Below are 27432 nucleotides of genomic sequence, written 5' to 3' on the forward strand. Positions count from 1 at the left end.
AAAATATAGGAAAATGAAATGAAACGTATCATTTACATCGCACTAATAAATTCAAATTCAGGTTGTGGCATTTGAACATTTGCTACTTCACTCATCCTCACTAATGATATTTTTCAGATCTTAGATTTTAATAGATGCACTGTGGAGTGTAGAAATAATCATCATTTAGGTAGCTGAAAAATAGCTTGCCAAAATTGATAATGAAAGTTATTCAAGATGTTCTGTCAAAATCCTTTCCAATTAGTGTTGAGGTCTTGAAGGGCCAGACTTAGCTTTTTATTAATATGTTCAGTTTATTAATGTATTTTTTGATGTATGCATAGTGTGACTATCTAATATATCTCATGCTTTGCATAATTATGGTGTCTTTAATTTGTTGTACCCCAGTCTATTCTTCGGTCTTATTTAAATTTCAGAATTACTTTATTGTTTCATAACTAATAACTCATTAGGAAGCCTTGCAGTGTACCTGAGGTTACCTCTAAGGCAATCCATATTTAACAATAAACTAGAGAAATATCCAACTGCTTGACTGTCATTGACCAGTTTAAATATTTAAAGTTATCATTTGACCTTTGCCTAACCACTTACAGAAAATGAAATAAAGGTTGTGTATGAACCGAGGGAAAGAAAAGTCCTTTCAAATGGTCTTTTCTCAATGAAGAAACTAGTTGTGCTGTCAGTAATCAAATACTTAGATTATATATATATATACGTATATATATACACCATGCTGACAGCATATTTTTTAAAGATAAAGGGCCCAGTTTTTCTTTTCCTTTTTTCTTATTTTTCAATAAGACATAGAAATTTAAGCATGCCATTCTTTAGTGATCAAATTCAGATTCGTTGTTAATTATCATAATAATATATTCCTGTTTTTTCTATTATATCTTAAAAGATAGCTTTTGGCTTGTTTCTGTCTTCCCATCCAAATGACAGGAAATCAAGACCTTTGTTTCTAATGCCTTGCTTTCTTTGCCCAGAGACGTGAACATAGTTAACAATTACAGTGGTTCAACTCCTTGATCACTGAGGTGTCTCTTACATGTATTATTTCAACTTCACCTTACTGTCTAATAAGGAGCTGAAGGATGTTACAGTTAGTCCCGCATAATGCTATGGCTATAGAGATGTGATTTAACCAATGTTTATTCAGCGTCTGCATGATAAAAGTAGGTTAGGGGACACCTGGGTGGCTCAGTCAGTTAAGCATCTGACTCTTGATTCCAGCTCAGGTCATGATCTCAGGGTCGTGGGCTCGAGCCCTGCGTCGGGTTCTGCACTCAGCAGGGAGTCTGCTTGAGATTCTCTCTCTCCCTCTGCCCTTCCTGCCCGCGGTCTCTCTCTCTCTCTCTCTTCCTCTCTCTCTCTCAAATAAATAAATCTTTTTAGAAAATAAAAATAATGTTAGGTTCAGTAGGGATACAAACAAGGGGTGATGCTGAAGACGCCCCATGTGAGATGGTGAGATAATTGGGGCCTATTTTTAGATGCTGTATTGGTTAAGATTCTTAGATTCAGGAGGCTAGGATCATCCAGCTCATTTAAGCAGAAAGAGATTTACGAGAGTAGCTTATGGACTCTTTGGGGAAACCAGTGAAGCTTTTTTGGATGCTACACACCAGCAGCTGGAGCATCAGCCCAGCCGCGAGGCCAGCGCAGTGCCGCGGTCCTTCACCACACGGTATCCACGATGCAGGAGCTAGACTCCGCAGTCTCTGCCAGAGCTGTCCCCGAGAAATCCCCTCCCCTGTGTGCGTGCCCGTGGTACACACACGCACACTCTCACTCACCAGAGGTGCCTGTCTCCTCCCATGCAACTGCCTCATATGGCTCACATCCACTTTCCAAATTTTGCACCAACATCTGCCTCACGAAACCTGACCCACATCTGGCACCGGCTGCAAGAGAATCTCGAAAATACAGTTCTTACCTTTCTAGCCTTTGAGGTCAAAGAGAGCTGCTAAAAGGGATCCACGTCTGTATGGAATGAGCCATTTGTGCAGTTACCACAGACCCCACCCCCCCCCAGGGATGCTGTGAATTAGTGATCCCCAAATTGTGTTTCAAGGAACCCTAAAATTTGGCCCACCCACCTAAAGGTTGCCAAGGAGGAGGAAGAGACCAAGCAAGCAGGGCTTCCTCCGGAGCAGCCCCACGTTAATCTGGTCACCTGTTGAGTCCATCTGCAGTTTGTCTAAAGAAAGTTCTCTCATTTTTTGGGTCTTTGTTTCTTTTAAGTTTCAAACCACTGCTAACCTGCATCTCTGCCTCAGTCCTCTCCCTACTACCTTTCATGTTAGACAGGTTATAACAAATAGAGCCCAGCATTTCTTTCCAGAGCAAATTAGTTAGGGAAAGTGCTGCTAACAGGCCCATTCGTATGAGAGTTTTTTAATGTGAAGATATCACCCCCTGAGAATATGCCTTTGAGTTGTTTCAAAGCTTTTCCAACATCTTCTCAGAAAACCTCCACAGTGGAGGGCTACCCAGTCATCATAGCCATAGGGATGAAGGGACTGGACACATTTAATTACTCTTCGACTACTTTATTTCATTTAACTTCAAAAACAAAACCAGCAGTAGCAGAAGACAGTGGTTACATAAGGTTAAATTAATCAATGTGTGCTAATTGAATAATGGTGTGCCTACACCATCGGTGCCTGTTTCAGATGGTGGAGAGCTCGTGGTAAGTCTCCCCTACTTCGGTCTCCGTACTGTCGGTGTTTTGCCACGCAGACTAAACTGAAAGGAAGCAATCTCTACACGAAGTAGGAGAGAGACAAAGCTGTTACCTCCACCTATATGGGTCGCCAGGAAAAGATCTTGGTTGGAAGCTTTTCCCCTGCAGCTCCTCTCGAACACCTGCCAGCCCGCTGTGTATGGCCACGTAGGGACCACAGCACATCCTCGCGCTCAGGGAACCTGGGCTCCTGCCGCCAGCCCACCGCTGCCCCATCTTCCATGTGCCTTGTGTACCTCCACCCCAGAAACAGACCGGCAGCCCAACGTGGCTTGAAAGTACTAGAAGCTTTCTTCATGTCCCCAAGGCCATTTGTCAGGTTGTTCCCACTTGCTTAAAATAGGCTTCAGGCTATTTCATTTTTGTCATATTTTGCATAGTTTTCTTATACCTTAAAAAAGGTGAGTCTGTTGAACTATTCATAATGTTTAAATTCTTTAAAAAAAATGAATTGCATATTTATTGTTGACTATCTTGAAACTTCAGAAAGGTATAGAGAAAAAAAGAAAATTCCCTGTAACCTCATCATCGTTTGAACCGTTGTTAACACTTTCATACATATTCTTCCCGCCTTTTTTCCATGCGTATTTTACATAGAAACAATTAAATATTTCATTGGCATTTTAAGTTTTAGAAACTTGCCTGTGATTTACTGTTACTGTGAATAAAAATTTTAAAGTCACTGCCCTAATTTGGCAGATGATATATTTTAACATAAAGAATATAGAATCTGCCAGAATTATTATTCGAGTTTCACCTGTAAGCTGTAAAAGTCTCTTTGGTTCACGAAATTGCCTTGTAGGGCTTTTTCCTACCTCCAGCTATAACACATCAGACCAAAATTAGCGGCTGCAGTCATCATAGCATTTTATTAAGTCTATAGTCAACTTTTTCACCCCAAAGAAAGAATTTGTTTCTTTCTTTTCTGTTAGACACTTCTATCCCGATAACATTCAAGAAGTTAAACACAGAGAGTCATGGCTTCTCTCTCCTGTCAATGGACCCATCCCTCCACTGTGTTAGCCAGATTTACGAAATATATAGTCTCGTATGCAAAACAGAGTAAGTCTGTAGTGTATGTCGGGTATGTGGATTAGTATGGGTTTGTTGAAATGCACGATAACCCAGAAACATTTGTGTTTTGAAAAAACACTGGGCTTCCACCGTGCACTGTTGTGGAGTACTTGTAGTTTATACGTGGGCATATTTAGATAAGTGGAGTCACAAGTCTGTGTAAACAAGCTACATTGATTATGAGAGCAAATGTGAGCTTGGGGATATTTGTGTTCCTCAAGTATGGCCCTGTGTGTTCCTCACGTAGGGGACTGCCTTCCTAGAAGTGGTAAAAGTGGAAACCCTCATCTGTAATGTTTCATGCCTTGCCAGTTACATCATCCCCAAGATCCTTTGTTTTAGTTGTTCTTTTTATTAGAGATATTTCTAAAGGGAGGAGTTCTGCATACTAATAGAAGCATTACATAGTACTTTCAACAGAAAGAGTCACTGACTATTCCAAGTAAGAATAAAAATTTCTGATGACATGGCATTTTTCAAATATTTCCACCATTCAGTGATCTAGTTTCTGATGGCCAAATACACCAATAAATGTTACTTGTCGTACCTATACCAAAAATCATGCTGGACACATATGTATTTTGTAGGCTTTTCCACTTAGTCATTTGCTGTGACCATTTCCCCTTGACGTTAATTATTTTCCTAAAAGGATGTTTCTTACTGTTCCTTTCATAGGAACGAAGAGAGCAATTCTTCGTGTATGGGTGGAAACCCACCGCTAGTGAGTTTGTGCTGTTCCCGTGGTTGCCAGGGGCTTTCTAAACCACCGGCTTGCTGGCCCTCAGATTTCTGTAGTAAGTTTTCTTAGGGATTAGCCTGGGGCGGGGAGGTGATGCGAGGGACCTCTGTTCGTCCCCTTCCTTGCCTCCATCGTGTTCCTGACTGGAGCACCTTCTCTCCAGCACATTTTCTCCTTTACCTCACTCACCTTCCTCCTTTTAAATTCCTGAATATTCTGTCTTCATTCCCTTTAATCAGCAGTTCTTCCCAGTAATTGGTTCCTTTTGGAGGGCCTCCTCTTCTGTCAGCATCTGCTTGCTTTGCTGACAGATACCTCCATAAAGGGCCAAAAAGTGGGAGCCTGATACTTTCATAGACAAAGAGTTTATGGATGAAGGTTTCTGCCCTAGTTTCCAGTGCCCTTAACAGTGTCTGTCTTCAGACAGAAGTGTCCCCTTGGTGCCTTGGGGAGACCTCTGTTTTCCAAAATCTGTGTTCTTCGCAGCCACCCAGCCCTCTCCTCACCTGCTTTCCAGCCAAACTGAACTCCCCCCTACTTCCCAGACATGTTTCAAGCCGTTACCTTGCTCGTACCGTTCCTCCTGTCTGGATATTTACCTTCCATCTCCCCCATCAAAACCCTACCCACCTTTCAGAGTCACATCTCCATGCTCTATCCTCCAAGAAGGGAGATCACGTTCTCTGGATCCCTCCACCAAGAGGGGCTCCACATTGCCTTGATCGTCCTTCTCCTGTTGGTGTCTCCAGCATGCCTGTATTTTATTGATGTCAGTATCTGCCCCATCCCCCCTACTACGTGGCAAGCTCCTGGAGAGCAAGGAGTATGTCTCTCGTGTTTGACTCTGGAAAGCACCGGACACAGTTCCCTGCACCTCGAAGGTGCTTGTTAATCATTGGCCCATGAGAATTTTTAAACTTCTGATTTGAAACCATTGATTCTCCCCCAGTTAATGTCTTTACATTTTACTTATTTAGTGATCCTGCAGAGTAAGTTTAAAAATTGTGATGGCTTATATAAAAGGACAAAACTGACTTATCTTGGTTATGTCTTTAAGCAATGCCCAAAGAGAAGTTGGTTCCATGTTGAGATTTATGCTGAGCTCATGCTGTTGCTTGTTGATTTTTTCCCAGACTAGTAACATAACTTGCCTTAGAAGAGTCCTGAGCCATAGGCCTTCACTCTGATTTCCAGAGTCTTCCTCAGCTTTGTTAGTCAGTCTGCATTGTTGTTCTTTTGTGTGTATGAGCCTGGGGACCTTGGCTTTTGGAATAGTATTACACTGCAAATCAAATTCTGCCTCAAAAGAATTTTTCCTCCACAATTTTCTGCATTTCTTGAACAGGTTACAAAATGTCACAATTTAGTAGGGCCAATTATTAGGTTTTCATTTAATGGGCAGTTTTAATGTTCTCAGAGAATCTGAATAGTAATAGCATTTTAAACGCCTGCACTCCGTTTAAGGACTCACAACCAGTTCTCTCTTTGAGCACACCTAGTTATATTTTTGGGTATCATTTAAATTCAGGCTCCCAATCTGTAGGAAAATCAGTGAGTTAATGAATAACCTCATTTTTAAAACTTTTCAAATATTTTACCCTAATTATAAGGCATATCTAGTGACATTAATTTGATGAAATCCCAAATCATCAGATTGTGCAGAATAGCCCTTACTAAGGAGTCATTTAGAGCATTTTCAGGTTAACAAATGTACTGTTTTTTAGGGCCAGACCATGGCTTTGCTTACTATGAGAAAAACTTTCTACTGTTAAGGTTTGGGATTCATGTCAGTGTAGGTCTACTTCGTGCATTTTTTTCATAGTTGTGTTTGTTCACCATGTTTTATTTAACCTGTTAAATGAAAAGCATTGCTACTACTAATAAAATCACCCCTGACATTTGCATACAAATTCTCATTGGTTAATCACTCCCATGTGCACTGTCCTCAGACTTGGGGAGCCTCACAGTCGCTCTCGGGTCATACGGTGAGTGGAACCAGAGCTGGTCAAGCCCACGCCCAGTGACCTTCCACAGACCATTGATGTGTGTTCATGTAAACCCTTTGAATCGTGGGGGGGAGAGGGGGACAAGATGGAAGATAAGCCAATGAAGCGATGACTGTTGAGTCGTCTGCAGCTCCTAGACTGTCCTCTGGGACAACAACAGCAGATGAGTTCTCCAAACGCATTGTAGCTATGTGTTTGAGAGCTGTAGCTTGAGAGAAACCCACAGAGCAGGCATCATCTCAGCGCGCCCTATAATCCAGTTGCCTCTGTGTGGTTCTCTGTTTTCATCCTTGTCCCTCTTTATCCTAATCCATTCTCTATCCAGTCTTCAGCTGCCACATAGTCAGGGAAGTAGAAATCCCTTACAAGCATTGCTCGCTCGATCCTCACGGCCGTGCCAAGTAGAAATCTGAAGCCCCTCGCTACTCCTTCAGTATTTGGACAAGGGACCAAATTAGTCCTCGAACCTGGATCTCCTGGTTCTGCTTTTCTGTTCATGCCCCCTATGCTGCTCTTCCTCCTTCAAGTGCATTGCGCCTGAGCATGGTCCTCTCTTACCCTCCCTCAGCAGCCAGAAAGTTGTAGGTGTCACATGATATTGGGCTGGCCAGTCAGTAACTGGAAATTTATTCTCACATTTCTCCTCTCACTGGACCAGTATAGAAGCAAATTGGAGGCCTCACATGTATTCTTGGCCAAAGCTCATGACTGTGGAGTACAAAAATTAAAGTCTTCCCGGGATTGCTCATCTTCTTAATGATTTCTCTGCTAGACGCACAGTGGGACTCAATTACTACCCGTAGACTAAGTGATATGATCCAGCTATATTATATAACACATATATATATCACAAACACAAAGACATAGATCAATGACATAAATCCAATTGAATATATAACCCAGAGGGGAAGAAAGGAAAAAGAATAAATGTTGAGGGAAGGGGCGGTGTGAAACTGAGTAGAAAGGCCTTTCCCTTCCCGAAGAAGCTGTGCTGGGCACAACATGGAACCTGTTAGGGAAAACCTCACCCAGGACAGCCTTGCCTGCCTTGAATTTCCACTTGTGTTTCACTTCCACTGCACCCTCCCCCAGACACGAACTGCTTTGCTTTCTGTTGCAGATGGAGGCTGGGGCAGGTACAAGGGATTTTGATGACATAATATCCCATTGCGCTGTGTGATGACTTAATGGATTCAGAGCATCAGGATGTGCTCTCCTGTTTATAAATTCAGGGGACCTGTTGAGCACCTTTAAAATTCAATGGAGCAAGTGCTGCAGCTACCAGGAGGGGGCCTCTAAAACCAGCCCCAGATGCAAGGGACACATCCCACTGACCCTCCGTCTCCTGTTCCTGATCCAGGACCCCCGTCCTAGCTCTAGGGAGCGTCTTCTCCTGTTTCCGTGTCTACCTGAGACTGCCTGGAGTGGTCCCCACTGCCCATCCCATTCTGAACCCCTTAGATTGGAGGCTGGGCCATGGTCCACATGGATGACTCCTCCCTCCCTCGTGCCTGTCTCTGCCTGACCACTGTGCTGCGCTCACCGGCCCAGCCGAGTACTAGTCCTCACCTACAAAACCATCAGTTATTACTGAAGCCTCTTAGGAATCTAGAAGCCAGGGCCTTTTCCCTCAGTTTCCAAACCAAAGCACCTTGCATATGATTTCTTAATCATCATTATCGTCCTGATTGCTGTTGTCATCTTAACTGCCATGTATTTTAAGAGCACTTGTATGCTAAGTGCTACATAATCATTACGTAATTTCATTTCGTTTAACCCTCAGAGCAAACCTATAAGGGAGGCATTATTATTTTCTTTTACAGATGAGAAAACTGAGGCTTAGAACAGTTCAGGAACTTGCTCAAAGTCACACATCTATCAAGTCTCAGCTAGACTGCAGCTACTCCTGTCCTTCAGCCTTAAGAGCTCAGCTCTCCTTGCCCGAAACCTGATACCAGCTGGGTTCTCATCATGCAGTCAGCCTCCAAGGAACATAAGTAATGTATGTGGTCAAACTAAAATGTCTGTTTAAAAGTCAGACTGTGCTTCTATTCATATGTTCCATGTAGATTACCCCTGATGTTCTCAGTCAATAACTTGAGAATCAGAGTTTTAAGAACATGTGGAAGGCTCATGTTTACCAGCTCCTCTCTCCTCAGATGGGGGGAAAATGCCACAGTGGGCCTCAACTACCCCCATACGTGCACCGAGGCTGTTGTATGAAGTAATTTCCTTAAGGCACATGGAGATTGCTACCCGAAGACCACAGGCAAAATAGCAAAAGGGCCAAAGAGGTCTTTGGTGCTCTCCAGGTCTTTGTGCCCAGCCCTTTCCTTCCATTCTTCCCTCCCCAGCCCCCTGGGCCCCTCTCATGTTCCAAATCTTCCCCTGTAACCCCCGCCAGGACAGCCTGTCCCAGAAAGGCATTCCCCAGTGAAAACTCTCAGCCTATGAGACAGTAATCTCTGCTACTGGAAAAAGCAGCGTAAGGAAGGTAAATAACATGAAGATTTAGTCTTGAGGCATAGCTGAGTTTTATAAGAAGAGTAGAAATGGAGACGGGTAATATCATGAACTCTCTAGACCTTTACCTCTGCTTAGACCAGACCACTGTTTTCCAGGCTGTATTGGATTTCTGTTCAAATAGCCCCCTCACCACTCTGTGCCTTTCCCCCACATCATCTTTCTTCATAGACCTGGAATCCTATCACATACTTGGTGGTTTATTGTTGTCTCCCCCTGTGGCGTATAAACTCCTTGAGAGCAGGAGCCTAGTTCTGCTTGCTGCCATAAACCCAGCATCTGCAAGAAGGCTCGGCACATAGTAGGTGCTTAATAAATATTTATCAAATGAAAAGATCGACCACTTATGCCTCTTCTGAGAGAGGCAGCTTTTACTTAAACCCAGTTTTTCTGAAAAGAACAAATTTAAGAAGCCCTCAGACCCATGGTTTTACTGCTATTATTACTTGAGATGAGGTGATATTTTTTTCTTTAAAAAGCCAACTTAAAGTTGATATAAAGAAAACAGTTAAATAAATACTAGTTCAGGTGGTGCTCAGGTGTGGTAGAGTCAAGAAAATGGTATCTGAGTGTCTAGAAAACAGTGATTCAGAAAACACTGACCTAACAAAATCCACCATTATATTAGTGGATATCCTTCATGTGAGTAAAAAATTATAGTGGTCTACATAATTCATCTTGAAATAATTATGAGCCAACCTTTTCAATCTCACATGATGTACATTGTGTTCATGGTTCTTAGAATTATTTTTGGCTTTGGGAGTTATAAGTAATGTGCATAAAATTAAAACCAAAACTTATCCACATTTAGGCCAAATATTTCCCCTTTTAAGCTGTTCCCGTAACTTTGAAGTCAGGGGTAAACCACAGGCTTATGTTTTCTTATAATAATTTTTTTAATATTTGAGTCCAATGATACCTGCTAATTTGGCTTGTAGTGATGGGGTAGGCTCAAGAATATTCAAGAACAAATTGTGCCATATTATTTAAGTTCTCCCTAATCTTACAAAAATGAAATACCACAAATTACTGAATTTTAATATGTCCTGAATCTCCGAGCAAAAAAAGAAGGAAGATAACACTACTGACTAATTTAAACACTAAAAAAGTAAAAGGCAGGAGGTAGGAGAGATAATCCCAAGTGAGCCAAGCTTGCCTACCTATTATTGATTTTTATTAAAATCACAGTTTTATGGGGTGGGGGGACATGCTTTGTGGTGCCAGGTTTGAGGGATCCTCTTTGTTAAAACCTTCATAAATGAAGTTTAAAAATTGAGACTAGTTTCTTTTGGAAGCTTCTTAGTTGGGGGGGGGGCAAGGGAACAATAAATAGGGGTAGAATTATATAGTTAATAGAAATATCATTTTTTATATGCTTGAAAAAAGGCATCTTGTGCTCTCCATGTAGACCTCCAGTCAGTGAGCCTGTGTACTTCCTTTTCCCTGCCAGATATTTGTTCCTGGCTGGAAGACATTTTGAGATATTTATTTGATGACACACACCTGCTGGGTAGATGAAAAGCAACTGCTCCCGAGGATGACCTACTTCAAGGGTGCAGTAAGCTTCTGAGGACTTTGGCAGGTTGTCCTTAAATCATTTGAGCACATCTTGATATCACCTGTTGAACATATCTAAGACTAGTACATTTCCAGACTCCTTGGAGGCAGAGTCGCTAACCCCAGGGAAGAGGTGTCAGAGGCAGTCACAACTCTGTAAAAGTACACTGGGACAGGGAAGACAGACTGCTTTACCAAACCCACCCCGCATGTGCATGCTGTTCTTGGTGCTCGGGATGGGCACCTGCCACCATGGAGTGGACCATCTAGAAAGCCGATCTGGTAGGAATACACGTAAGTATGGTCCAAGGTAAAGAGATGGGCCCAAGATAGAAAGAAGGTTTGGAGGACAAGGGTCGGAGATGAGGGAAAGTGCCGTGAATGAAATTCTGATGAAGTGTTCTCCTGGGAATGGACCAGACAGAGAGAGATTTCCAAATGAGATCAGGGAAGAGCACGGGATGTTTGAAATGCATGGAGACATTGTCACCAAATGGGCCTTTGAAGCCAACTTATCTTTACCTGTTCATTTCCACAGGCATTTACTGAGCGCCAGCTACTGCGGCAAGGCAGGGTTAGGTGGTAAAGATGCACGTGTAAAGAACTTGTATCCCTTTCTCAATATACACAATCTAGTGAGAAAACACACCTAAACAAGAGTTTTTATCATAAATTTTAATGTGATGGATACTAGGTATCTATTAGTTGATTAATAATTAATGCATCTACTTAATCTCTCTAATAGATTAATTAATCTATTTAATGTGACAGATGCAGTCGTACAATAGATATACAGGAGGAGTTCTTAGCCCTGCTGGGCTTCCTGGAGTTGGTGATGCCTGGCCTGAGCTCTGAAGACGAAGCGGGAGTTAGGCAAACACGAGAAAACAGGGACACGGAGACGTTAAAATAGTATCTTGTGCTCAGGAACTACAAACCGTCCAGTTTTATTCCAGCACCAAAGGCAAGGCGGGAACCGGTGGTTGTGCTGGTGGGTGTCTTAGAGAGGCTGCGTCACTTCCCTGCCCACCACTGTCGGGACCACCCCGAGCCAACGTAGTCAGCATAGGAGGACCGTGCTTGCCGTGTAAATGGAGGCTCGAGGCAAGTTTCTTCACACCCCTTGTGCCCTTCCACTGTATGGAATATCTAGAGCTTCCACTGTGGGGACGTTGACCCACCGCAGAGGAGCTCTGAATCATGACTGAATTGGGGCCTTACATGTTGATATACAAGGAGTGTTTCTCCATCACTTTTATCTGCATGTCTAGAGGACATGGTTTGAAAGACTTGGCTTCAAATATGCCCTCTGCATTCAGGTGTCCTTCCCTCCTCTCCCAGTTATCTACTGCTCTGTAACTAATCACCCCAAAATGTGGTGGCTTAAAACAACAGTCATGATCACTCACAGTTCCTGTGGGTCCGGAAGTGAGGAGCAGCTTGGCTCCATGTCCTATGACTCTAGGTCTCTTGTGAAATTGTCTTCAGACAGAGCCTGGAGCTAAAACAGTTGGGAAGAGACAAGAGCCCGGAGCAGCTAGGGACTGGCTGGGCATCTTGCCCTTTCCCTCTTCATTGTCTCAAGGCCTTGCCACACAATCTCTCTGTGTGAGCTAGTTTGGGCTTCCTTACAGCATGGTGGCCTCAGGCTCAGCTGAGCAGGACCCCAAAGATAAGTTCCAAGAACAAGACTGGCAGAAGCTGCACGGCCTTTTCTAACACAGCCTAGGAAGTCATACGGCGTCACCCCTGTGGCATTCTATTCATTAAGACAGTCGCAAGGGCCCACCAAGTTTCAGTGGGGTGACACATAGACTCCATCTCTCGATGTGGGGATGGCAAGGTTGTAGAAAACCAGTGGGATGGGAGATACTGTTGTGGCCAATTTTAGAAAATACGATGTGTGACACACCCTTCAAGAATATTTCCCTCTATTCACATAGTCCTTTACCTGAATATTAATTCACCCATTGTTGTGTTTCCTGCAACCTTTCTTGCACTCTTACCACACCAAAATCTAAAGCTGCAGTGCACAGGCACAAACCAAAAAACTTCCATTTCCTGAATGAGAGTCAGTCCCCCTGGTGTGCAGTGTTCCTCACAAGATGGTAACACTTTATAAGCTTATCTCCTGTTGCCCCATCTTCAGAGAAGCTGTACTTCGATCAGGCACTGTTAACAGCCAAATATGGCTCAGATCTTAAACTGAGATGCCTCTTTTCATCTAACCAAAGCAGACTGGAGACTCACTAGTGAATGATTTGAAATCTCTCCTTTTATTTGCCACGCACTTGGACGATTGATGGTGCTCTCATAACAAGTTTAGTTGGTGGCATCTATCTTGTGGAGTACTGCATATTTCAGGGAGTGAAAAAAGAAAAAAGTAAAAAAAAAAAAAAAAAAAAAAGGCCCACACTTTGGGCTCAAGGAACTTTAAAAATAGAAGCATTAGCATGTTCTTGGTAGGAAATCTTCTGATGTAAAGTTAAACTATTGATGTAAATTTTACATTTTTAAATAAGTACCATTACAAGTGTGCTGTCTTTAATGAGGGCTTTAATTCCACTTTTTACACATACATAGTGAACAGAAGTTGAGTTCTTCAAATATTCTGTTAAAAATGTATGATACATAAGCACTGGATTGGAGGGTTTTTTTCGCTCTTGGATAACCTAGAAAAAAACAGCTCTATTTTAAAATCCCTTCCAGTTCAAGAGTTATCCAAGCAAATAGTGTTGACCAGGTGTTGAATGCACCACTAATAATAATACTACCCTTTCATAAAGCTAAGTAATCAGGAATAATGCTGAAAATAAGAAGGCAGTCATTTATTTACTCTATTTGGCATTGTTAGTACTAATAATGCATTTCAACACAGTGGAACCGCTAGATAATGCCTCTGTGACTTTTATGCAGCTTATTGTTATTTAAATGAACAGTCGACTGCACTGTAATGAAGAAATGCATGCTTTTCCCAACTCAGTTATCAACCAGGATTCTAGGAAAATGAGAATTTGTGTCTGCTTTCATTCATGGAGCAAACTGGAGGTCACTGTTTTCAATATGAACCTTTTTTTAGCTTTTCAACAGTGAATAATTAGGAGCCGCTGCTTCTGAAATTACCTGTATTCACTGTACAGAAGGAAAGACTTTTATCTTCCACGATGAAATACATTTTCTCATTCAAACTTTGTCATTCTTTTTTTAAATGGCATTTTACACCGCTGAGTCAATCCTAGGTAGTAAAATAAAAGAAATACATTTTTTGTGCCACAATAGCCTTGTTTATTCAATTTTACTTCCTTAAATTTCAGCTCCTCCTTGAAAAATGATCCAAATGCAAAACTGGGTTTCAAGCCGTTGAACATATAAAGCAATTATCCACATAGAATACTTTACACAAACACACATGTTCCTTGCACTTTGATTTAAATTGAGTTGATCCCTGATCCTTGTAATTTAATGATTATGTGCTTCTATTGAGTTTTTGAACAGCTTTATTGAGATATAATTTACATATCCTACAATTCACCCATCTAAAGTGTACAGTTCGGTGGCTTTTAGTGTATTCACTGAGTCATGCAACCATCACCACACTCAATTTTAGAACATTTTCATCACCCCAAAAAGAAATCTGGTATCCATTAACAGTCACTCTCTGTTCCCCACTCCTGGCCCCTGACAACCACTAATCTACTTTCTGTCTCTATGGATTTGGCTACTCTGGGCATTTCATATAAATGGAATCCTACAAAACGTGGTCTTCTGTGTCTGGCTTCTTTCACTGAGCGTAAGGTTTTCAAAGTTCATCCATGTTATAGCATGCATCGGTACTTTATATCTTTTTATTGCTGACTAATATTCCATTGTGTGAATATACAAATTTTATTTATCCACGTAGCAACTGATAGACATTATGAATTATGCTGTGACGAGCCTTCACATCCAGTTTTTTTGTGTGGACATATGTTTTCATTTCTCCTGGCTGTAGACCTGGAAGTAGAATGGCTGGGTCGTAGGCTCAATCTGCGTTAACATTTTGAAGAACTGCCAAACTGTCTTCTAAAGTAGCTGGACTGTTTGTTATTCCCACCAGCCATGTGCAAGGGCTCCAATTCTTCACACCCTCTCCAGCACCACTTGCTGTTGCCTCTCTTTTTGATTACAGTTATGGGGGGGGGGGGGCTGTGAGGAACTCTCTCATTGTGGGTTTGATTTGCATTCCCCTAGTGGCTAAGATCTCAAGCATCTTTTTAGGTGCTTATTCGCCCTTTGTGTGTCTTCTTTGGAGAAATATCTGTTTCTATTGAGTGTTTTTCACTTCCTGTATGGTACCTCACCTCAGGAGTGTGGCTAGCAGAACTAAGTTGGAAACAAATCTATCTTTCTAAAGGGAGTTAGGTTTCAAACAGATTTGCAAATTGAAGACATTGCTTTTACAATGGAAGTATTTTTGGATTGTGGAATAACCGAATTGATCTCAGGAATCAGTTGACTTCTGAAACTTGTTTCAGTTCGACTTGCAGTAAAGATATTGGTGGTCCCAGACCATACCTAGAAAAGGGCTTAAAGATCAGCTTGTCCAGTTAATTCGTTTTACAAATTAGGAACTCTATGCAGATGGGATCCAGATAACCGAGTATCCCTGTTTACTTTAGAGAGAACATAATACACTTTTCAAATGGTTTCTCACTGATTTGGGAAAAAAAAAAAAAGACAATGGTATAATCCTCTGAAATTAGAATCAACAGCATTTATTGTTGCGTACTCAACACACTTTGTTTGATTTTATCCTAAGGGTAGTACATGTTAGATTGATATTATCATCCTCCCCTTTTATGTGTGGGGAAACAGGGTAACTGATTTGTTCAGTGGCATCTGGCTAGTAAATGGCAGATCCTAACCCAGACCTTCTGATTTCAAGTCCAGAGAGTTCTCTTTGTTTCCTCTGGTCTGCCAGACGACTGAAAGACAGCGTCAGCACATTGTGACCCTTGTCATCTCAGAGGACTTTTGTTTCTCATCACTAAATCACTGGCACAAGTAGCAGATAGGTGGCATCATGGAGCACTCATTCACCAGCATTAATAGAGTTCTTTAGCAAATCCAATATATGTAACTTTAGAAACAGAATATATGTTTCAAATGACAGAAGAATTGTTCAGGTATAAAAATATAATACTTAAAAGTATCTATCAATATGATAACGTACTTGGAGAGTAGTTGTCAGTTACAAAGCATTTCACTTAGACTTTTAACTGGATGCTTACAGTTATGCAAGACAAGTTTTTCATTGTCTTTGTTTTTATGTATTTTTCCTACTCACAATGGGCCTAAGGCCTGAAGTGCTTCATTTACTAAAATATAAAGTCTGAGGCAGACTTCCATCTCATATCCCAGAGTCTTGGCTCCTATGTAGTCCTGTGTTCCCTCCAGTGTACCATGCTCTGCCTTAATGATGTGCTAAAGGACACTCATTTGAAAGAAAAAGAGACTTTATACCATTATTCCAGACAACAACAGAGCTATGAACAAGTAGAAGTTATAGGGAGGCAGTTTGGAGCCCACATAAAGAAGACTTGATCTGCCCAACAATGCAATGTGTTGTCTTGTGAAGGAGTGAGGTCTCTTGTCATTGAACTGTTCAAGCTAGAGCTGGATGACCATCTGGGAGAATGCTCTAGAAAGGATTTCTGCACTGGGGTGTGTGTGTGTATGTGTGTTAGTGGTGCCAAGAGAAATTAGGTGGCCTTTAAGGTCCCTTTCAACTATGAGATGTGGATCTTTGTTTTTAGTCAAGAGAGTAAGCTGGCTTAACTTCTGTATCCTCATTGAAAAAAGAGACTTTCGCTCTGATAAACTCTCATCCTGGATGTTAAAGGTGCCAAGTTTTCTGTCTAAGAGAGAGACACCAAATTTATGAACCTAAATTACTGGTTTCCAAATAGTTAGAACAGGCAGTTCCATCTATATTTGTAGACACTGTGTACAACAAATTTCCATATTCAAGTAGGTTTGAATAAGAGCCTTTAATACACCATTGTCCTTTTCGACAACTCAAGAGGGAAGAGAAGGTATGCAGCAGTGCCAAATGTATTTTTTACTTTTGCAAAGCGCCTCGGCCTCACCCAGTGGTTCTCTGCTCTGGTTGCACATGAGAATCACCTGAAGAACTTTTTAAAAATACAGATGACCAGGACCCACCTGGGACCAAATGAACGTGAATCTCTAGGGGTGTGTTCCCAGCATCAATATTTCTTAACAGCTCTCCAGGCCATTCTTACATGGAACCAAAGTTAAGAAGAACTAGTCTAGTCTGAGCATGAGCCCAGGCAAAATCTGGACATTTGCTTTTGTAATTCAGGTCACCATTTAGACTGCAGATTGTTAATTCAGAGCTGATGTTCATAAGTATGTAAGGAGCAGTAACTCACCATGGGTCACATCACTGCTCTTGAGCCAGACAGTCCGGCTCTGTCCCCTTACTGGTCTTGTGACTGCAAACAAGTTACTTTAATCTCTCTGTGCCTCTGGTTTCTAATGTGTAAGTGGAGGTAATAATAGTACTTATGAGGTAAAGGCTAAGGTAAGGACCCAAAAGAAGATAAAAACTGTCCATGTTTGACGTTATAATCATCGTCCTCATTGTTGTGTTGTCGGAAGTAGTAAGAGTGGCAGTGCAGGAGTCCTGTAGGGATATGGGCTGAGCACCCGCTGAAGAAACTGTTCACTCTGTACAGGGCTTCAGACAGGACTTGACCTTCCTTATAAACTAAGGACTCTTTGCTGCACCATTAACAATGTGCTTTGTCAGATTCAGAACTTCCCAGTGAAGTACAGAGGGTCCCCAACTCATGATGGTTCGACTTAGATTTTTCAATTTCATGATGGTGCAACAGCAATATGCATTCAGTAGAAACCATACTTTGAATTCTGAATTGTGATCTTTTCTTGGGCCAGCGATACACCATAGGATACTCTTTCATGATGCTGCAATTTTGTTCTTCACTTTCAGTTCAGTAGTCAGTAAATCACATGAAATAGTCGACATATTATTTATACTTTATTATAAAATGGGCTTTGTATTAGATGATTTTGTCCAACTATAGGCTAATGTCAGACTTCTAGCACATTTAAGATAGACTAAGCTAAGCTATGAGGTTTGGTAGGTTAGGTGTGATAAATGCTTTTTTGACTTACAGTATTTTCAACTACGAAGGGTTTATTGGGATGTAACCCCATTGCAAGTCAAGGGTGAGCTGTAGAATGTTTTGTGTCAGGTTTTCTGCAGGAAGCTGAGGCTTAAACCAAATAAGCTCCTGCAGTTCTTTCCACCTCTTAATTCTGTATTAAGAATGGACTTTACCAGCCCAGGGACCTAACTGAAGGGTCATGCTGAGTTTCTGTTGGATAACGGGGACCAGCATGCACTATATATATATTGTATATAGATATATATATCAGATTGACCCCCTGAATCCTCAGGACAATCTCAATTTTAAGTGGTCTGCCCTCCTGAAGGATTGGATCTGTGGTCCATAAAGCATGGTTGCTATTGAATAGGCAAGGCAGCAAGGGCTTCGTAGACTGGTGTCCTGGACTAATGGTGCAAAAAATAAACACAATTTGAATATGTGGGATGGCCCCAGAGAAAAATTAAAAAGCACAATCAGGCATAGTTTCTTTTTCATTTTCAGTTGATAAGGGAGTAATTTGAGCTAGCTCTAGTCACCAAGGGTAGAGTAGCAAGAGTCCCTGACTCTCTGGGTTTAGGACAAGTGTGGACATTATATGGATATTACAGGTTCTTTAGCACACAGCCTCCAATTGCAATTGTGGAAATTGGTGGACTATTCCTAGGAGGAGCTCAAAGGACTGTAAAGCTGAATAACATCTTTGTCTCAAGAACTTATATGAGAAACTGGTTTTTTCCCCTCTTCTCCTACAAGCGTTTTGGGGCTCACCATTGCAGACACTGTGTATCTTTGTATCCCACACGGTCCCCATGTTAATAGTTGTTTGCTAGTTGTGGTCATTTAATTGAAAAAAGCTGGTGTGGAGATATTACAGGTCCCAGTAGGTCATTTGTGTATCAAGTTTGGTATTATTGCCTTTGACCAAACTCCTTCCAAGTCCAAATTTATTACAATTCTTTAAATGCGTTAATAACATATAAGAGGATAGACAGAGGGCTGAAGAAAAGGTGTGTGTGGCCTTTAAATATGCCAATCGTCTACAATTTGGGGTTGCTTGCCATGGCCTGTTGCCAGGAGTGCATTATAGAATTTCAGATGGCATGTCCTGTTGGTACTTGCTTTAGATTGGCTCTGGGAATGAGGTTAAAGAGGACGCTACACTATGGCTGGGATCCTCTTGCTTGCTTCTTCCAGAGTAGATCCTGGATGCCTCCTTCCCTCCCACCAATCAGAAAGCTGCCCCAGCCTCTGTTGAGGATTGTGGATTCAGCACACTTGCTGTCTCGCCATGAGTTCCCATGCACCTAGTAACCCTGCCCCACAGAGACCAATGAGACTGAACTCCCTCATGTGACCTGTGCTCACCCTCCCACAGACCCTGGGGCAGGGCAAGTGTGGACCTGAATTCAAAGACTAAATAGATAAGGGTTGTGTTTTTCATCAGCTTTCCTGTCTTTATTTTCTGAGAATCTCTTTAAAAAAAAAAAAAAAAACACTTTCATTACAGAAGTTTACTCTCTCACACATGCGCGCACGCACACACACACACCCTGAGAAAGAACATAGTGTCATGAAGCCCATGTTCCCCAACACCCAGCTTTTATAGAGTCATTCTTGTTTTCTTTTCTGTTGTGCTATTTTTAAGCAAATCCCAGATATCTGATTTTACCTGTAAATATTTCAGTTTGTTATCTCCAGCATATATAGCATGACTTTTTAAAAAACCTAACCACACTACTCTTATCACACCTACCAGGCTTAATAATAATTTATTAATAATAATAATAATAGTAATCCATCCAAGTTCAGTTTTCCCTAATTGTTTCGCAGATGTCCCCAAACAGTTAGGCAGTTTAAATCAGGGTCGCATCAAGGTGCACCTGTTGCATTTGGCTGATCCATTCTTAAGTGTCTTTTGATCTATTATAGAGCCTCCTCTAGTTTTTACTGTATTTATTTGTTGAAGAAAATCAAATCATTGTCCTGTAAAATTTTCCATATTATATATCTGGCCTCTGCATCTTCCTTGTGCTGTTCAGCATGTTCCTCTCTTCTCCATAGTTCCTGGAAATTAGTCATTAGTTTAAAAACTTAATGAGATTCAGGATACCTGTGTGGCATCACATCAGGAGGCCCAGAACAACCTGTATTGATGTCAAGATTAATCAGTGGGTTCAGGTATGGTCAGCCTGATTCATCCATTATGAAATTCTCTTTCGACCTATTAGCCTAATAGTTTTAGCAACCATTGAAAGGACTTCATGCATCCCTTAGGGGTTATAAATAGTGATTTTCAATTCTATCATTCTTTCTGCATTTATTAGCCATCTTTCTATATAGAAGAACTTATCATTATCAACTTTTTTGTTATTCTGAGATACAGTTCATACAAGAAAAGCAGCATAAATGCTTCTTTCCATTTACTTATCAATTTTCAAAACACTGAATTGCACCAGCAGCCTCCAAAAGTGACCAGTGAGGCTTGTTTGTCATTGAATATGATTATAAACACTTAGGGTTTTGTCTCTTTCATACGCATCAGTCCATTATAGTCATTATTCTTTTTGATGCTCACATGTCCCATCTTGGATCATTGGGAGCCCCTTCTAGTTGCCCCTGGTCATGTTTTAATATCATTCCCCCGGTCTTCTTTTCTGGAAGAATAAGATATGGTGAGTTCCTGGCTGAAACATGGAATCAGCTATTTCTACAAGGAATCTTGGTTCCTTTCCATGGGAAGTAGTATGTAAAGACCATGGTCTGGGCACTAGGGGTAGATTCCCTCTTAAAACGTAATGGTGACTTTATCCTCCTGGTTATCTCCTTGTTCCTGCCCTCTGTGGGACTCTGGTTCCACCTGGACCCTCCCTCTACCATCACTGGTAACAGCCAGTGCACACCTCTCCTCCAACCAGACTCTACCACCTCTCTCTATGCTTTCATCCCTCCCTTCTAAGTTGGATGCCTTACTTTTCTCCAAGCTTCAAAGACACCATTTTGGGGGATACTTCCATAATGCTGAAGAATAGTGATACCCTTTTTCTTTTAACAGACTATTCTTAATTATTTCTTTCAAGAGAGTTAACCTCCTGTCACTACCCAAGTCTTTGGCAGACAAATCCAGTCTATTTCATAACCCAGAACAACAGTATTCTGAAACACCAGGGAAACACCAGCCCACTCACCAGAGCTGGGGAGGCTTCATAAAACCAACAGTCCCCTCAGGTGTGTGTGTTTTCCAGAGAAGCATAGATGGTTGCATGTTGAAATTTGTAACTAGGGTTGCCAGGTGATGAAAAAGCCTTGAGGCATTAGTTTCTCTTAACCATTTCTAGGCTACATACCCATTTGAACATCCGATGAAAACTATGGGCTTTCTAGAAAAAGATACATAGACACAAAATTCGTCAATTTCACTGGCTTTGAGGAACTCAAATTATCCTGAAGTTAAATTTGTTTTTGCAGACTAGGTTCTGATTTGCATTGGCTTGTTGGAAGCACCGGGATTTGGAGGTGGGTCAGACGTCTGGGCGAGAAGACACATAGCTAGAACTAGGGTGGCAGCTTTAAATCACTCCAGTGAACATGATTCATCCTTTCGTCTAGAACTGTTCCTCATGCCGGTCCATGAACTATTTGGTGTCATCATAAGCACAGAAATTGAGAGTAAGCATTTAAAAATATTTATAGCAGGGGTGTCTGGGTGGCTCAGTCAGTTAAGCATCCGACTCTTGGATTCAGCTCAGGTCCTGATCTCATGACTCGTGAGATCGAGCCCCACGTCATGCTCCCTGCTCAGTGGGAGTCTGCTTGGACATTCTCTCCCTCTGCCCCTTCCCCGACTCACACTCACACACTCTCGCTCTCTCAAATAAATAAATGAATAAATTTTTAAAAATAAATAAATAAAAACATTTCTAGCAACTTGGCATTGCTACAACATCCAAGCACATGGTCAGTGGACTTGTCTCATTGAGCAGAACGTAAACCATTTTGGATGCTGTTGAGAGCACTTGGGGAGTTGCGTGTGGCAGGAGCCGCATGATTGTTGTCTGAATAGGACCCCAACAGCTGGAAATTAAAAACTAAAGCAAAAACCGGTCCTTCATCTCCGTGTAACAGGCAACAGCAGTGAAACCCAGAATACTTTCGCCCAGCCTACTACTGCGTTGTTTTAGCCCGTGGTTCTGTCAGTACTTGCTTCAGATTTGTCTCCATTGGCTACCTCTAAAGCTCACCTAGAACAGAGCACACAGTAGGCATTCAGTCAGTCTTTGCTGAATGAAGACAGAGCTGAGAAAAACTGCTCTCCAAAAAGAGAAGACACCATCTTTCCCTAATGATACCCTGTGTGTGTGTTGGGGTGGGGGGGATCCTATAACTCTAGGAAGTTGGAGTTACCTACATAAAGAAAGTATGATAGGAAATAAATTATAAGCAGTCATTATTTACTGAATAGTCTCCCAGAACATGAGATAAGTAGAGTAACGTTAAGTAGCTGGTCCTCACAGTAGAAGTTGTGAGCCTTTTGGGATGGCTCATATTGCAGTGTGTACATCGTGTGAATTAACAAGTCAGTAACAAATGTGGCCCATTTTCAGGGCAGAAAAATCAGAGTGTTCTCAAGTATAACGCCACTGACGGTGGGAAGAAAATCATGTATTTAATCTCCAAAATGAGATTTTATTAATGAAAGGGAAAAAAAAGAAATGGTAGCCCAAACCTTTCTGTCATCTCTCTCTATCTTCCCTGTGGATCCAGGATTAGTCAAATCCACTCTTTAAAGGAATCCAAAATCTTGTCTTTAAAAACTGGGCTTGTGAAAAGTCACCTTTAGCTCTCATGACTGCTGGCCTGAGAACAGACCGGCCCTTGCCCCCCCCCCCCCCCCCCCCCCTCCCCGGCACCCCCAGAGTCCATGCCACGCCCCCAGCATGCCTCAGCGCACTGTGCAGCCTGACAGCACGCGGTGCATCGGCGACACAGGTTCCGAGGAGGCGGCGGCGTGAATTGGAAGTCACCAGCTGTCTCCCTTGCCAGAGGAAGGGATTTTTACCTCAGGATAGCTTCTCGGATTCTGTGGATCCAGACCCTGCTTAAAGAGACAGATTTCCTTCTTCCTTTTTCCCTTCCTTCCTTTCTTCCTTCCTCCCTTCCTTTCAGCTGTGGAGAATTAGAGCTATTAGCTGCTAATAGTAACTGAAGAAGAGAAATTGCTGCGGTCTCACACAGCCGATGAAATGAGTAGTAGACAGTGTATGGGCATGTGCTGCAAAGGGACAAGTGGTTTATATTTACCAACAACTATTAAGCGCCCTAGAAGTTTCTGGGAATAACTTTGCTTTTTAACATCCCTTCTAAATAACACAGTCTGTTTGCTCTATCTCATTATAAGAAAGACCCCCTCCAAAAAAAAAAATGTTGTCCTCCTTACCATGCACAGGAGGGGCATAAAGGAGCTCGTCCACGGTACATGGGCCCAGAAGTGCACAATCGCTCAAGTCTGATATGACCTTTGTCTCCACAAATAAAAAGACTGATAACCCCAGGTGTCACCACCACATTTTTTAAACACATACATCACACAGGGCTCAGCTTAATGACTATTTTCAAGTACAAATGAATTTCCTGAAATGGAAGACAAGAAACCCAATCACTCTATGTCTGTGTAAAGAGGAGGAGAATTTAGGGTAGGTAGGGGGCTTCAGTTACCCCTAGTGTTCTCGATAATACCTACCAATAAATGTTTTCCTGCACCAATGCTCTGACTCCGCTCTGGGAGTTTTATGGTTACTGATAGTAACATGATTATGGTAACCATTTATTGAGTGCATCTATGTACCAGGCATAGGCTAAGCACTTTATGTTAGTGGATTTTAAAAGCCTTTAATATCCCTAAGAGATAAATGTTTTTATGATTTCACTTCATAAGTAAGGAAACAGCTTACTCAGATCATGTCCCTCGTAAGTGGCCAAGCTGGTCTAACTTCTTAGCCTTAACAATTATGCTGGCCTGTAGGGGATTTTTTGTTTGTTTGGGGTTTTTTTTTTTTTTTTTGCTTTTGTTTTTTTTTTCTTAAGAGTTTAAAAGAGAGGCTGTTTTGCTCCTTGACTAGAAAGGTTCCAAACCACTATTTTATCGTAGAATTCACATAAGCCGCCAGAGGGAATGGAAGCTGGCCGCAGCACTATCACAGAAAGGTAATAATTAATGACAAAAGTGTCACTTAAAAAGGTCAATGACACCAAGCGTATGCTTCTCTTGGATTAACTTCTCTAACACTCTTTAAATAATGCGTTGATATCAGCAGAGACCAAGAAAAAAAAAATGTATATATATATATATATATATATATATATATACACACACACACAAACAGTCTTGAACAGTTTAAACCTCTGGGAAGAAAAATATGAAAATAAAGCTATTCTCATGGCTTTCTACAACCACTTACACTTCTTTTTCTGTGATAATAATTGTGATAATCACCACTTGTTGTGGGCCTTTTTTTGTGCCAAGCAATGTATCAACAAGCCCAAAAGATAGGAATTGTCTCAGTTTTGCAAATGAAGAAACTAAGGCTCTGTGAGGTGCAGAAGATCTATCTCTATGTAGAATCTTGGAAGACTTTCCCTCCATGAAACTGAATCTGTCCAACAGAAGTAGCAGGAAATACGGCACAGGTGGATGAGCCCTTCCAAGGGATCTATACAAAAATAGCCTGTAAGGGCGCAAGCAGTGAAGGAACAGCACCTCCTAGGGTGTAGCACATTGTCATGGATGGGGATGTGCAGTAATTAAAATACAGGCAGGTCAGCGCTCCGTTTGAAAATCGTCTGATTGTGGGCTGGACACCCTTGGTGTAACCTATAAAATGCTCTCTACAAAAACTTAGAGAAGGGACTTGTGTCTCTAACCCTCAGGGATGCAATGGTACTTCCAAGAGTCATGTCTGGGCATGATTTTAGAGTTCCTCCAACTCTCTTTGTGCATAGCAAACCTAGATACTCCCCCAGAAGGTTGCAGGGCCAAGGGCCAGCCTGGCATACCCACCTCAAATCCAGGAGCCCCAGCATGACCACCTCTCTCCCTAGCAGCTTCACCTGGGATGAGTCATTTAGCTTCTCTAGCCCTGGGTCTCACTGGCGGTAAGAGAGGACATATTTCTCACCAAGACGGCATGAAAATAATGCTAACCATTGGTACAGACCACCTTGAGCTCCTTAAAAGAACACTTGAACCGTCTGAGTTATTTTTAAAGGTGGAAATGGGCCAGCCACCAGTAAACCGTAGATTTCCTCCATTGTGTGATCCTCATGTTCTGCATCCTTAAAGACTGCCAGAACTTGAGTTTTCCATTTCTACTTGTGAGAATGCATCTCCTGGAGTTTATTGGTAATTTCCGCCCTCCGCACACCTTTGTAAAGCAGAGCGGGGGCCCTGCCAATCGATAGTCACCTTGTGGCTTGAACTGGTCAGTCCGAAAGAGTAACTGTGAGAGGTCCCTTTAATTTCATTAGACTGAGGGATGGTGCAGAGCCGGCATGCCTGCTCACCAACACGTGGAGCCCCTCTGACGGGTGACCTGTCCACATTGGCCGTGCGTCTCGTCGCGGTCTCTGGTCTCTGACGCTGAGCATTTCTCCTTCCTATTTATCACAACTTGTACCTTTCGGACTATGTGAAACTTCTCTCTCCCTTTCCCCCTTGTTTTCCCCCTCTTTTTCCTTCTTTCTTCTTCTGCCCACCTTTTTCGTTGTATCCTCTTTTCTCTCTCTTTCCCTTTCCAGTTTCTTCTCAACATTCTTCTCAAGCACCACGTGTTAGTCCAGGAAGCGATCCTGAAGAGACCAAGTCCAGCTGCAGAAATGGCAGCACAGCCTGGGCTTGGAGAAAACGGGGGAGACCAAACTTAAGTCCTCAGAGACTTAAGAAGAGATACCAGAAAGTTGGGATTTGCTGTGAGATCTATTTTATAATGAAAATTCTGCTATGAAGAAGAATCTTTTTATTTTTTTCCCTTGATATAGTCTGAATAATTTATACCTAATGCCAAGAAATTATATATAATTAGTCTGGGTAATGTGTAATTTCCATTTGATTATATATATTAAGGTGATTAAGGAACTTCAGTTTTTCACTAGTAAATACCTGCCTTCTTTGTTCCATTCTGGGTCTGTAATGACTGTTTGTACCAAGTGCAGGACTCGTGCAGAACTGAAGCGAGCAAGGTTTGAATGCTCTCACCGAGCTCAGCTGACTGATGTCTGTGAATCTGGGAGATAATAACAAAGTTAGCTATAGGTGGGGGGGGGGGGGGGGGGGCACTAAAGGGAGATTTGCCTCCAGTCTCTAAAACCATCATGTAATTTGGCATGACTTCCAATAAAAAAATTTTTTTTAAATAATTTTAAAAACCTGAGTAAAACAGTGTAGGTGGAAAGCCATATTTCACACAAAGCTATTCAATAAATGCATGACATCACCACCATTTTTAATATTGTATAGAATAAAATGAAATTTTTGGCACTTCAGCTTTAATTAATGATTTCTGTTTGCCTTTTATAGAGTATATGTTTATTACCATATATAGCAGTTTTTCTTTTTCCAATTAGAGGATAGATTTCATCCTTTATCTTTGCAGGTAGCTGATCCAAGACATTTTTATGTAAATGGATTAATTAATTGGTAGCCTTCATTTGAAACTTAAAAAGAAAGTAATCCTTTTTGAGAGGCATTAACTGTTTTTTAAAGCCATAAACAATTCTTCACTTAAGCAACTTGTCACACAATTAGAAATTATTTGACAGCAGTAATCATAATAAAATGCATTACCCCTTACCAAATCACCTTTAATTCAAGGTGATTAAAAGAATCTGTTCATTAGAAGACTATGCAGCGACTTTGCTTATAAAAGTCGCATATTTTGGAAACTTAATGGTACATATTGATGAAACTTTTGAGCAAATGACATCACATGTTAAATGACCTGAGCAGCCTTTGTGAGAAGGCATTCAGCTCCAGAAATGGGCTGGGTCCGAGGCAAGGCAGCTACACCTGGGCCTCCTGTGAGAGCCCTCAAGCCTCTCTGCCTTCCAGCCCTCTGATTTATGCAAATCAGAAAGCTTTGGCGGTCTCCACTTCCTGGCTGGGCCAGCATAATCCACTTCCTTCGGGTTCATGTGACCATGCAAATTCGAGCACTCCTGAATAGTCCCAGAGGGGCTGCGCCTCTCATTATTCCTGCCCCATTCTCTGCGCAGTGCAGGCATTCAGACTCTGAATGGACAAGGGCTTAATTACTCACCACATCTGTCAGATCAGATTCAACTTGAGAATGAAGAGAATCCCAGACAAGCCCAGTCGTTTCTTTGCAATGTTCTTCATGGCCGAGGTCACCCAGCTCTATCTTCTAGGGAATATTTTCCACTCCTTGTTTCATGACCCTTCTGGAAAACAGGGACTCCAGCTTTTGGAGATCCATTACTGGGCCTTTCACATTGTGTGTGGCCTTTACAAATGTTAATTAATCTTCCTGATGATGCACTGAGCATCAGGGAGCCCTTTATTCCCCCCAGGCTACTGATGAC

The 27432-nt window shown here is 41.8% G+C and overlaps 1 protein-coding gene across 6 annotated transcripts in view; it reads left to right on the forward strand.

The window, feature by feature from the left end:
- Positions 1–27432, forward strand: part of VTI1A (vesicle transport through interaction with t-SNAREs 1A) — a 353802-nt gene that overhangs the window by 241048 nt on the left and 85322 nt on the right. Inside the window, exon 9 of one of the 6 annotated variants that reach the window (XM_032423173.1) lies at positions 8389–14367. The exons of the other annotated variants lie outside the window; for them this stretch is intronic. Coding sequence (XP_032279064.1) covers positions 8389–8392 — 4 coding nt within the window. The 3' untranslated portion in view covers positions 8393–14367. Of the gene's footprint in view, positions 1–8388; positions 14368–27432 lie in introns of those variants that run through there. 6 annotated transcript variants of the gene reach the window in all.

The sequence above is a fragment of the Phoca vitulina genome, unplaced genomic scaffold, assembly GCF_004348235.1.
Source record: "Phoca vitulina isolate PV1807 unplaced genomic scaffold, GSC_HSeal_1.0 scaffold28, whole genome shotgun sequence".
Taxonomy (NCBI): domain Eukaryota; kingdom Metazoa; phylum Chordata; class Mammalia; order Carnivora; family Phocidae; genus Phoca; species Phoca vitulina.